Source organism: Geospiza fortis, unplaced genomic scaffold (genome assembly GCF_000277835.1).
Source record: "Geospiza fortis unplaced genomic scaffold, GeoFor_1.0 scaffold89, whole genome shotgun sequence".
Classification (NCBI taxonomy): Eukaryota; Metazoa; Chordata; class Aves; order Passeriformes; family Thraupidae; genus Geospiza; species Geospiza fortis.
This window is the reverse complement of record NW_005054615.1, coordinates 405,279-415,351: the sequence shown is the minus strand read 5'-3', so window position 1 is coordinate 415,351 and position 10,073 is coordinate 405,279. Positions and strand designations below refer to the sequence as shown.

Genomic DNA, 10,073 nt, shown 5'->3' with positions numbered 1-10,073 from the left:
AGGAAGGGGCGCACCCCGGCCCCTCAGGGCGCGTTGGGGGGGCCTCGCTGCCTCCGTGACGCGCTGGAGCCGCCGCTGAGCGCGGCCTCCTGCCCGCGACCGCCGCGAGCGCTTTGGCCCAGTTACCGTCGGTAAAATCAATTTTGTGATTTTATCCTCGGCTTCTCACATCCCGCCGGTAAACAACCGGCTCTGCTGGCTTTTGGGAGTGGGCAGGCCCTGGCAAAGGATGCCCAGAGAAGTTGGGGCTGCCCCTGGATCCCTGGAAGTATCCGAGGCCAGGCTGGACTTCGGGGCTTGGAGCGGCCTGGGATAGTGGAAGGGGGTGAAATTGGATGGGGTTTAAGGTCCCTTCGCACCCAACCCATTCCATGATTCTTTTGTGGTTCATTCAGGCCAGGTGAGATGCAGACAATAAAAGTTATTACTTTACATTTCTTGTGCTTGTTGTTGAAATGTGGAACGGTTCAGTTCCAATACCACAGAAGGAACAAACCCCAAGAGCACCAACTCAGATTTCAGCTCCTTGTTACAGAATTCAGATGGTAACATTGTAAAACCTTAATAAAAGTATATAAACATTTAATTTAGAAATCCCCTATAAAAGCTGTTTGCAATGTATCGTTTATTTATAAAGCATTATTATAATAAAGTATTATAAAAGGTGTCAAAAACAGGAGAGCTTGGCTGGTGCTTACAACCTGATTAAGTGCTTGTTTTGGTACAGCTCTGTAATAATTACAAACACATATCGAAAAATAGTATTTTATATAAATATATGTATTATAAATACATATCGAAATATAGTATTAACACATATCATGAACATTATTATAATTTATCAGTGTAAATAATCACCTGCAGTGATTATTTCAGTTACTTCTGAGACAACACCCCTCTGTTACCCGATCACCTCTTCTACTTCTTCGCGGGTTTTCCGTGTTTAGTGCCAGCACTGACGGGAGCACTAACACACCAGGATGAGGACACCACACATTGGGAATATCCGCGATTCCCTGCGGACACCGCGATTTAAACTTCCCGGCGATTCCAGCTCGGTGTGTCAGGCTTTGGGCACCACCCACCGGGGAACCGGCGGAGCGCTTTGGGCGGCGCACCCGGAAGTGGCGGAGCGCTTTGAGCGGCGCACCCGGAAGTGGCGAGAGGTTCGGCTCGAGCATCTTCGTGATGGCGGCGGCCCCGCTGCGCGTGTGAGTGGGACGGGACGGGATGGGATGAGAACGGGGCGGGACACGGGATGAGGTTGCGGTGGGGCCGGACCGGACCGTGCTATGTCGGCCGCTCTTACCGTGCGGTGTCCCCCGTTGATGTTGAGTTTAACGCAGATAAAGACAGAGGAATCTCTTCACTTCAGCAAACCAAATGCTGCTGAAGTGGTGCAAGCAAAGCCTTTGTGTGTGTGTGTGTTCTGTCCGTGGTGAAATGGCAACTCCTGCTTTATCCGGTGTTTTTAGATGCTTTTGTGTGTCGGGAATTTCTTTGGCTCGACTTGCGAGGCAGAGTGGGCCGAGTACCGCACGGGGGCCAAGCAAGGTAAGGGAGGAGGGCGGTGTCACTGTGGGTGTGTCACTGCCCGGGCTGGGCACTGTGCTCTTAAAGCAGCTGTGCTCCAGCAGGGAGACCCCACACGGGAGGGAAAGACGGGTCTGGGTGGAACACCCCTGCCTTTAGGGCTGTGCATCACTTTGGGGTTCATTTTACCCAGGCTGGGGAGGGCGATGTGGGTGGAGCAGGGGTTGTTCCTTCCCTGCAGCGGTGGGAGCTCCAGCTGCACTCTGCAGGAAGATTTCTTGTGCTGCTGCTCGCAGCAGAGGGTGGTGGGGGGTCTGGCTGGAGGGGGTTCCTGGGCAGTGTGGGCTGGCAGCTGGAATGAAAGCTCACTGAGTGCACGGGGTTTTCTCCCCCAGCTCCAATCCCCACCTACGTGCTCGGTGCCAACAGCCCGGACACCCTGAGCTACTTCCCAGACGTCAGTGGCTGTGAGTTGGCTGAGAACATCACTTACCTGGGTAAGGCTGCAGGGCGTTTGGGGTCAGCCTCTGCCTGCTGGGCCTCTCATGAACCTTCTCTCATCTTCCCACTTTAACACCTTCCTTTTGCTGGGAGTTGTCAGTGGCTTTTTTTTTATCCTGTGGTTCAGGCTGGTACAATCTCTGTAAAAAAAACCTCTGCTTTCTTGATTTGGTTTTTTTTCATTTCTCTGATACTGAACTTGCTGAGCAGAAGGAATAGTGGTTGCAAGAGCCTGTTCTTTGAAGTAATTTGTAACAGAGCAGGATGTTACAGCAGTCCTTTGAATTATTAGCACTTCTTTTGAATAATTTTCAATTATTCTTTTGAAATAGAAATGTGTTCAATTTCATGAAAAAGTGCACAATTATTAGGGTTTGTTCCTTGCTTATCTTCCTTCATGTCAGTACTTAGAAATAAAGTTGTACAACTGAAAGAAACTTCTGTTTGTTGGTCAAATAAAAAAAATGAAAGAGAATGTTCTGAAATGTTTTACTTTTTTTTTGCTTTATCTGAATTGATAGATTTCTAAATGTAATACTGCTTTTAAATAAGGATATATTTTTCTTCAGAATTGTTCATTTTCTAGATTCACAGCTGAGCAGATCAGCAGTAACTTGAAACCATTTCAGAAATAATAAATTTGTATTTATTACCTTTGGTTTAGGAGAAGTTACTCTAAACTTCTTGCATTTACCTATGTGTAAGAAATCATGTGATACAATATTGTCCTTCCACTCCTGCTTTTCCCTCAATTGAGCCTTCTCTTTGACTCAAATAGTCATTCAATTTTATTCCAGGCTCTTCTACTCCAAAACTCTTTACCTTTCTATTTTTTCTCAGTTATCTTTATTTCAGAAATAATTTGTTCAGTCAATTCCCTTATTTATTCTTCTTATAGCATGCCTGTCTTTTTCTCAGAGTGTGCCTGTCTAAATTCACAGCTCAGCAAATCAGCAGTAACTCCAAACCATTTCTGTAATAATAAATTTGTGTTTATTACCTTTGGTTTAGGAGAAGTTGCTCTAAACTTCTTGCATTTACCTATGTATAAGAAATCATCTGGTGTAATATTGTCCTTCCACTCCTGCTTTTCCCTCAATTGAGCCTTCTCTTTGACTCAAATAGTCATTCAATTTTATTCCAGGCTCTTCTACTCCAAAACTCTTTACCTTTCTATTTTTTCTCAATATTCTTTATTTCAGAAATTATTTGTTCAGTCAATTCCCTTATTTATTCTTCTTATAGCATGCCTGTCTTATTCCCAGAGCATGCCTGTCTCTGTGGGGAAGGTTTGAATGTTATTTTGCTGTGTGGCTGTGCTGCAGTAGCAGAGGTAACAAGCAAAGTGCAGCAAAGCTAAAAGGAAAAAACCAATTTCTTTCCAGAATTGCCACCAGGCCAAAAATATAACAAAGTAGAGCCACTTGGCTTGAATATGTGATTGCTGTGGATGAGTTTTTGGGAAGCAAGGTGGCAGAGAGAAGGGGGAAGACTGGGCTTTGTCTGTGGGCAGGCTCAGCTTTGCGCTGCGGCACCGAGCGATGCCATCGCTCTGGGCACAGCACATGAGCTGCCTGTGGGGATAGCTGCAGTGACAGCGAGTCAGCACTGCTGCTGCTGCCCTGTGCAGGGGATTGTGGCATTCTCAGCGCTGTGTGTGTGTCCCTGCAGGCCGCAGGGGTGTGTACAGTGGCTGCTCGGGGCTGCAGATCGCCTACCTGAGCGGCACCGAGGCGCAGCAGCAGCCGGAGCCCGCGCACTGCTTCAGCGCCAAGGACGTGGCCGAGCTGAAAACCTCTCTGCTGTCAACCCCAAACTTCAGGGGTGTGGATATATTGCTGACCTCCCCCTGGCCCAGAGATGTGGGCACTTTTGCCAACAGTGCGGTGAGTGTTCTGTTCCTGGGGTTTCACAGAGCGTTGCCTCTCTGCTTCTTCTCCAAGGTCTGTTCACCCTCTCCAAGTGCTTGAGAAAGCTGGGAGTAAAAATAGGGAGAGCAGATGTTCTGCTTCTTCAGAGAAGACTAAAAGGAGGGGGATTTGTGAGACTTCAGGGCATTTTATCTGTTTCTGCTACTTTTTAAGTGGTTTGGTGTTGATTTCCTTGAGTATCAGTCAGACCCTCTCCAAGTGCTTGAGAAAGCTGGGAGTAAAAACAGGGAGAGCAGATGTTCTGGTTCTTCAGAGAAGAAGGACTGAAGGGAGGGGAATTTGTGAGATTCAGGGTATTTTATCTGTCCCTACCACTTTTTAAGTGTTTTGGTCTTCTTGAGAAAGCTATGAGTAAAAACAGAGAGAAGAGATGTTCTGGTTCTTCAGAGAAGGACTGAAAGGAGGGGGATTTGTGAGACTTCAGGGCATTTTAGCTGTCCCTACCACTTTTTAAGTGTTTTGGTGTTTATTTTCTTAAGTATCAGTCAGTGGTCTGGTTCTTCCTCAGTCTGGATTTTGAGGGTGTTGTTTCATTTGTGTCCAGTTGTTTTTTTTTGTGTTAGTGTTCCTCAGCAGAAGTGATTTTCAGATGATTTGAAACCTATCTGGACAGCAAGGCCACACATGTGGCAAAAGAACATTTTTTACTTCCTCACTGTTTTTTCCAACATCCAAAAAGAGTTACAGTCCTCAGTTTAAATGCATGAGGAACCTTCCCTTACAGCGTGATAACCAACCCTGCTGCCCTTGGGGGTTGTAGAGAAAGATTTGTTGGGATGTTCTGGCTCAGAGAGAAAACTCAGATCTCAGAAGTTCCCATGGGCATTCTCTGTAGTTGTTTAATATGTCATGTTATGTTTGACTTCCCTTGGCATGAATTTTCTGGGAATGTACTCACTGGGGTGTACAGAGAAGTATATCAAAGCTTTCTTTTCCCTGCTCTTGGAGAAGTTTAAATAAAGCTTGGTTTGTGTTTTGTAGGGAGAAATAGATACCAAGAAGTGTGGCTCCAAGTTGGTAGCAGATCTAGCTGCAAGTCTCAAACCAAGGTACCATTTTGCTGCCCTGGAGAAGACCTATTATGAAAGACTTCCTTACAGGTTTGTAAAATCATGTGAAATCTCATTTATATTCAAGTAAGGGTTCAGTTTCTAAGGAACACAGGAGGATTGGTGTGCTCTCTGAGTATCTTCATGGCAGGCAGGGGTTCTCCCATTTTTCTTTCAATACTTTATGTTTTTTATGTGCCAGTACAGCCAGGTTTTGCTTCCTTACAGGAATCACATGGTGCTACAGGAGACCCCACAGCACGTCACCAGGTTTATTGCCCTTGCTGATGTTGGGAATACAAGCAAGAAAAAGGTACTGACACCCTTGAATCTTCCTTCTTTTCTCAAGTACAATAATGGGGCAGTGAGAGCAGTTAGAGGACAACATCAGGCACTTAAAAGCTTGGCTGAAGTGGAGGTATCTGTCTCATTTGAGTATAGGTACCACTTGCCTGTTATGTCAGAAGGGTGGTAAGGGCTGCACGTGGTGTTCTGAGGCACAAACCACTGAAAAGAGCAAACTTCTGGCATGAGATTTTTAACCTGTCTCTCTTCTCCCCTTAAGAAAGTTAAGGAATATTGGTTGGTAGTTAAGGATGCATGGGATACAGGCCTGGTAACAAAAAAGGCCAGAAAGAAGGCCTGGAAATGGGCAGGGATCAAGGATGCACTGCATAAACTCCTGGGTGGGACACTGGCACAAGGGATGTGTTTTTCCATGCCCTGCCTTGGCACAAACACTGATGTGCTGAGGGGTGTGGAGCTGTTCTGGGTGTCTTAGTTCATAGGTGATCTTCTCAGAGCTGCCTGTCTCTGATTGCCTGTGTTTGTTGCAGTACCTCTATGCCTTCAGCATTGTGCCCATGAGCTCCATGGACCCTGCAGAGCTGGTGAAGCAGCCTCAGGACGTCACTGAAAATCCCTACAGGAAATTGAGGAAGGAGGCTCCCAAGAACAAAGCCCCTCTCTCTGCAGAGGTACTGCCCTGTGCTCCTCTCCCTGGGCCTTCCTGCTTCACTCTGTGCTTACAGCACTGCTTGGCTTTCTATTTGGGGTATCTCTGTCCAAAACTCTGCTGTGGGGACAGGCTGAGGGAGCTGGGGGTGTTCAGCCAGGAGAAGAGAATTTATGATGGCCTTTCACTTCTTAAAGAAGGACTATAAGAAATATGGGGACAAGAGTTTTTTCCTCTTCAGCATCAAAGCCTTCTAATGGCATTTGGCTCTATGAGACAGCTCAATCAAATGTTTTCAAACTCTGGCAAGTCTGTGACAGGTTAACATCTCTAAGAAATAAAGCCATTCTTTTGGCACTGGCTGGCAAATGAAAAATTTGAATAATCCATAAAATCTGACAATTCTGAATGTCCAGCATAAGGCTGAATAGGAGAGCATAAAGATTTGGGGCAGCTCTCCCTGAGGTTTTTCCCTGACTGAAGCAGGTAAAGTCTGCTGCATTACTAGGACAGGTCATTCTGTTCCAGGGTACGGAGAAGGCATTTCTTCCTGGAAAGGGTGCTCAGGCCTTGGCAAGGGCTGCCCAGGGAGTTCCCATCCCTGCAGGTGTCCCAGGAAGGGCTGGAGGTGGCACTCAGTGCTCTGGGCTGGGGACAAGGTGGGCACTGGGCACAGCTGGGACTCCATGGGCTGGCAGGGATTTTCCAGCCTCAAAGATTCTGTGATGTTGATGCTTTTCAACAGTGGTTCACAGCTCTTCAGGAGAAATCAAATCTATATCTTGTCACTCTCTATGATGCAGTTCTAACTGAACATCCTGTTGACTTTTCATTTCCTAAACAGGAAGAACCAGCCTGTCAGTTTTTCTTTGACTTGAACAAGCATCAGGGGAAGAAACGTCCCTCAGACGGGAGAGAGAGAGGGGACTCCCAAGCTAAGCAAGCCAAGAAACCCCGTAAGTGTGAGGATGATTTTTTCCTGAGCTCTTCCCTCGAGGCTTTGGATGGACCACATCACTCCAAGTTGTTCCTCAAGCTGTTGAGCTGTAGGTGACAGGCCCAGAGAGCTCTGTCACTGCCAGCTGCTGGGGGAATGCAGGAGGATGAAGGGTCCCTTGTTTCCAAGGGAAGATAGGCTTCAGGAGGTGAAAGAAGGCTCAAGAGTTTAGTTTCAAAGTTCTTTGGGTCTGTGGTGATTGTGGTTGGGCTGATGGCATTTTACCCTCTGAACCAGACACTTCCAAAAAGCTCAGCTCAGGTATCACAGTTTGGGTGTGAATCCAGGTGTTTTGCGTGTGATGGATAGGCCAGAACTGACAAGTGTGTTTGACAGCATCTGCCCTTGTCTTTACCTGTGCAGTAATTTTACCTCATTTTGATTTGTTTGCTTACATTTGCTGGTGTTTTCTTATTAGTAAGCTGCAACTACTAACTCCTGGGACTACCAAACTCCTCCTTCATTCCAGGAGAATGGCAGTCAGCAGGGTCTGAGTGCCACCTCCTCCTTTCTTGCTGGAACGTCCCTGACCAGAGCTGTGTCCTTCTGACACCTGCTGCACTTTATAAACTGGGAAGGGTGGCTGGGAAATACCAGGTTGTCTGTGTTCTGACAAATATCCCTTCTGCTAATCCTTTTTTCTTTCCCAATAAAGCTCAGCCCACAGGACCCTGCTGGTTCTGCCTGGCCAGCCCAGAGGTGGAGAAGCACTTGGTTGTCAGTATTGGCACACATGTAAGTACCTGCAGCATGGGCTTTGCTAGGTCAGAATCATGCTAAGACATGGCAAAACAAAATACCAATCTCCAATTTTAAACATAAAACAAACAAACTTTAGTTCTAGATGGCTTTTAGATTTGCTTTCAATTTCTTTGTCTCTGCTCTACAAATAAATAAACTCGTAAAAAGTGAAGCGTGGCCCAGTTTTGTTCCAGCAGCAGAGCTGGATTCCAATGCCAGAACACTTTTTGCTGTGCCAGCCCTCTGTTACCATCTGGCAAAACTTTTCCAGCTGGAAGAAAGCTGGAACCTGCTTTGGCAGCAGGATGCACCAGTGCCAGATCTCTCTGGGATGGCTGGTTGCAGATTTGTTCTATAGAGATGAAGAAGATCTCTCCATGATGTACTTCAAGATGTTGACTTTGAAGCTCAGTCCATGATTGTTTTATGCACTTTGCTCAAAGTTACTGCTCCTGTATAGCATAATTCACTTAGAGGGACAGGTTTGTTCACAGGTTGAGTTTAAATTTTTAAGTGGATTTTTGTGTCAGAATAAGAAATTCCTGCCTCAGTGGTGAAGTTCACTCAGCAGCTTCCCTGCACACAAGGCATTCAAAAGATACTATTTTTTTGTCTTTTGGCAGTCTCTTTCTCATTTCTCTAGTGATTAATAAATTCAATATAGAAATAAATTCAAATAAAATGGGTAATGAACAATCCCCAGTAAGCAGCACATAAGACTCACCTGTTCCTGAGGCTACTCAGAATGAGTAGTCAGAGAGTAAATTCCTACAGCACAGTGAGTAACTGGTGTGTGTTGTTTCACTCTAGTGCTACCTTGCCCTGGCCAAAGGGGGTTTGTCACCTGACCACGTCCTGATTTTGCCAATTGGGCACTATCAGTCAGTGGTGGACTTGTCTTCAGAGGTGCTGGAAGAAGTCACCAAGTACAAGGCTGCCCTAAAGGAATTTTTCAGGAGCAAGGGGAAGAGATATGTCCTATTTGAAAGAAACTATAGGAGTCAGCACCTGCAGCTACAGGTATGGTTTGGGTGTCACCCTGGGAAAACATAAACTTGCACTGAATATAAACTCCAGATGAACATTTTGGGGTGTTTCGTGGTGGTTGCTGTGTGTGGCAGGTCTGTAAGTCTATCAGAGCTGTATCAGAACTACCACAGAGATGAGAAGGGAGAGGGCTGTGCTGAGAACTGTCAAGCTTGGAGTTTTCAGCTCTCTGTCCAGCTCCTACAGGACAAAAACTCTCATAAGTTTAAGCCTGTAGAGATGGGTGCTCACCTGTCTCGTGTGATGAAGCTGAGCTGTACTGAGGAGCCAGGAGCTCCAGTGATGGACTGATGGCTTTCTGCAAACGGATTGTCTCGTCTTCTTTCATGGAAATGTCCTCCCTCTCCAGGTCATTCCTGTCCCTCTGGACCTCTGCACTTCTGAAGACATCAAGGAGGCCTTCATTACACAAGCACAGGAGCAGCAGATTGAGCTGTTGGAAATCCCAGAGCACTCGGATCTCGCGCAAGTACGGGGCCAGATTTCACCTCTTCACTTCCCCCCTGTCCTGCCTAAGCTGCTGTTCCCCCTCTGAGGTCACTCTGTGGGGTGGGGTCAACCTGTTGGAGGCAGAATCTCATGGACTTGATCTGGGGATGTGCCAGGATTCTGCTCTGGGAGAAGTTCCCATGAACAACAGATGATTTCTCAACTGAGAAATGTGAGCGTGGCCTCGTCCTCCAGGAATGTGTTGTACTAGGCTGGGGTGACCTCGGTGAGGTTGGGAATGACCACACCTGCCTGTTTGTCATTTAGTCACTCACAGCAGAATTGAACCACAAAATATCATAGGTGATCCCAGCAGGAAGTGACCCACTGCTCCTTCCTCCCATGGAAGGTATTGTTTGAGCTCAGGCTCTGACCTCAGGCAGTTTGTGGGGTTATTTTCCCAAGTTTCCTCCCAGGAGAGAGGACCATGGCATGGGGGACAGCTGTGTCCCCAGGCCCTGAACTGGCTAGGAAGAGGCTCTGCCTGTGCCCTGGTAGCTCTTCTCAGAAGGGTGATTAGGAGGGGCTGTGCAGGAGGGACATTGGAAGGGGCTGCTCGGGGAGGACATTGGAAGGGGATGCCCGGGGAGGTGGTGGAGTTGCCAGCCCTGGAAGTGTTTGTGGTACAGACTGGCGTGGCAGTTAGTGCCATGGTGCAGTGAACGAGCTGGTGATGGGTCATGGGTTGGACTAGATGGTGTCAGAGGTGTTTTCCAGCCGATCTGACTCTGTGGTTCCCGTGGCACAGGTAGCTCAGCCAGGGATGCCGTACTTCTACGTGGAGCTGGACACGGGGGAGAAGCTGTTCCACCGCATCCGCGGCCGCTTCC

General features: G+C 47.2%; 2 protein-coding genes across 2 annotated transcripts in view; one reads left to right on the top strand and one right to left on the bottom strand.

Moving 5' to 3' along the window:
- The window catches only part of DNAJC9 (DnaJ heat shock protein family (Hsp40) member C9), a 4,872-nt gene extending 3,691 nt beyond the window's left edge, over nt 1–1,181 (bottom strand). Inside the window, exon 1 of the mRNA XM_031064682.1 lies at nt 1,086–1,181. Coding sequence (XP_030920542.1) covers nt 1,086–1,181 — 96 coding nt within the window. The remainder of the gene's footprint in view (nt 1–1,085) is intronic.
- Nucleotides 1,182–1,399: 218 nt separating this feature from the next.
- CWF19L1 (CWF19 like cell cycle control factor 1) overlaps nt 1,400–10,073 on the top strand; it is a 10,617-nt gene continuing 1,943 nt past the window's right edge. The window contains exons 1-11 of the mRNA XM_014310948.2: nt 1,400–1,554; nt 1,929–2,030; nt 3,706–3,920; nt 4,947–5,065; nt 5,243–5,327; nt 5,851–5,991; nt 6,814–6,925; nt 7,622–7,701; nt 8,518–8,727; nt 9,104–9,223; nt 9,992–10,067. Coding sequence (XP_014166423.1) covers nt 1,476–1,554; nt 1,929–2,030; nt 3,706–3,920; nt 4,947–5,065; nt 5,243–5,327; nt 5,851–5,991; nt 6,814–6,925; nt 7,622–7,701; nt 8,518–8,727; nt 9,104–9,223; nt 9,992–10,067 — 1,339 coding nt within the window. The 5' untranslated portion in view covers nt 1,400–1,475. The remainder of the gene's footprint in view (nt 1,555–1,928; nt 2,031–3,705; nt 3,921–4,946; nt 5,066–5,242; nt 5,328–5,850; nt 5,992–6,813; nt 6,926–7,621; nt 7,702–8,517; nt 8,728–9,103; nt 9,224–9,991; nt 10,068–10,073) is intronic.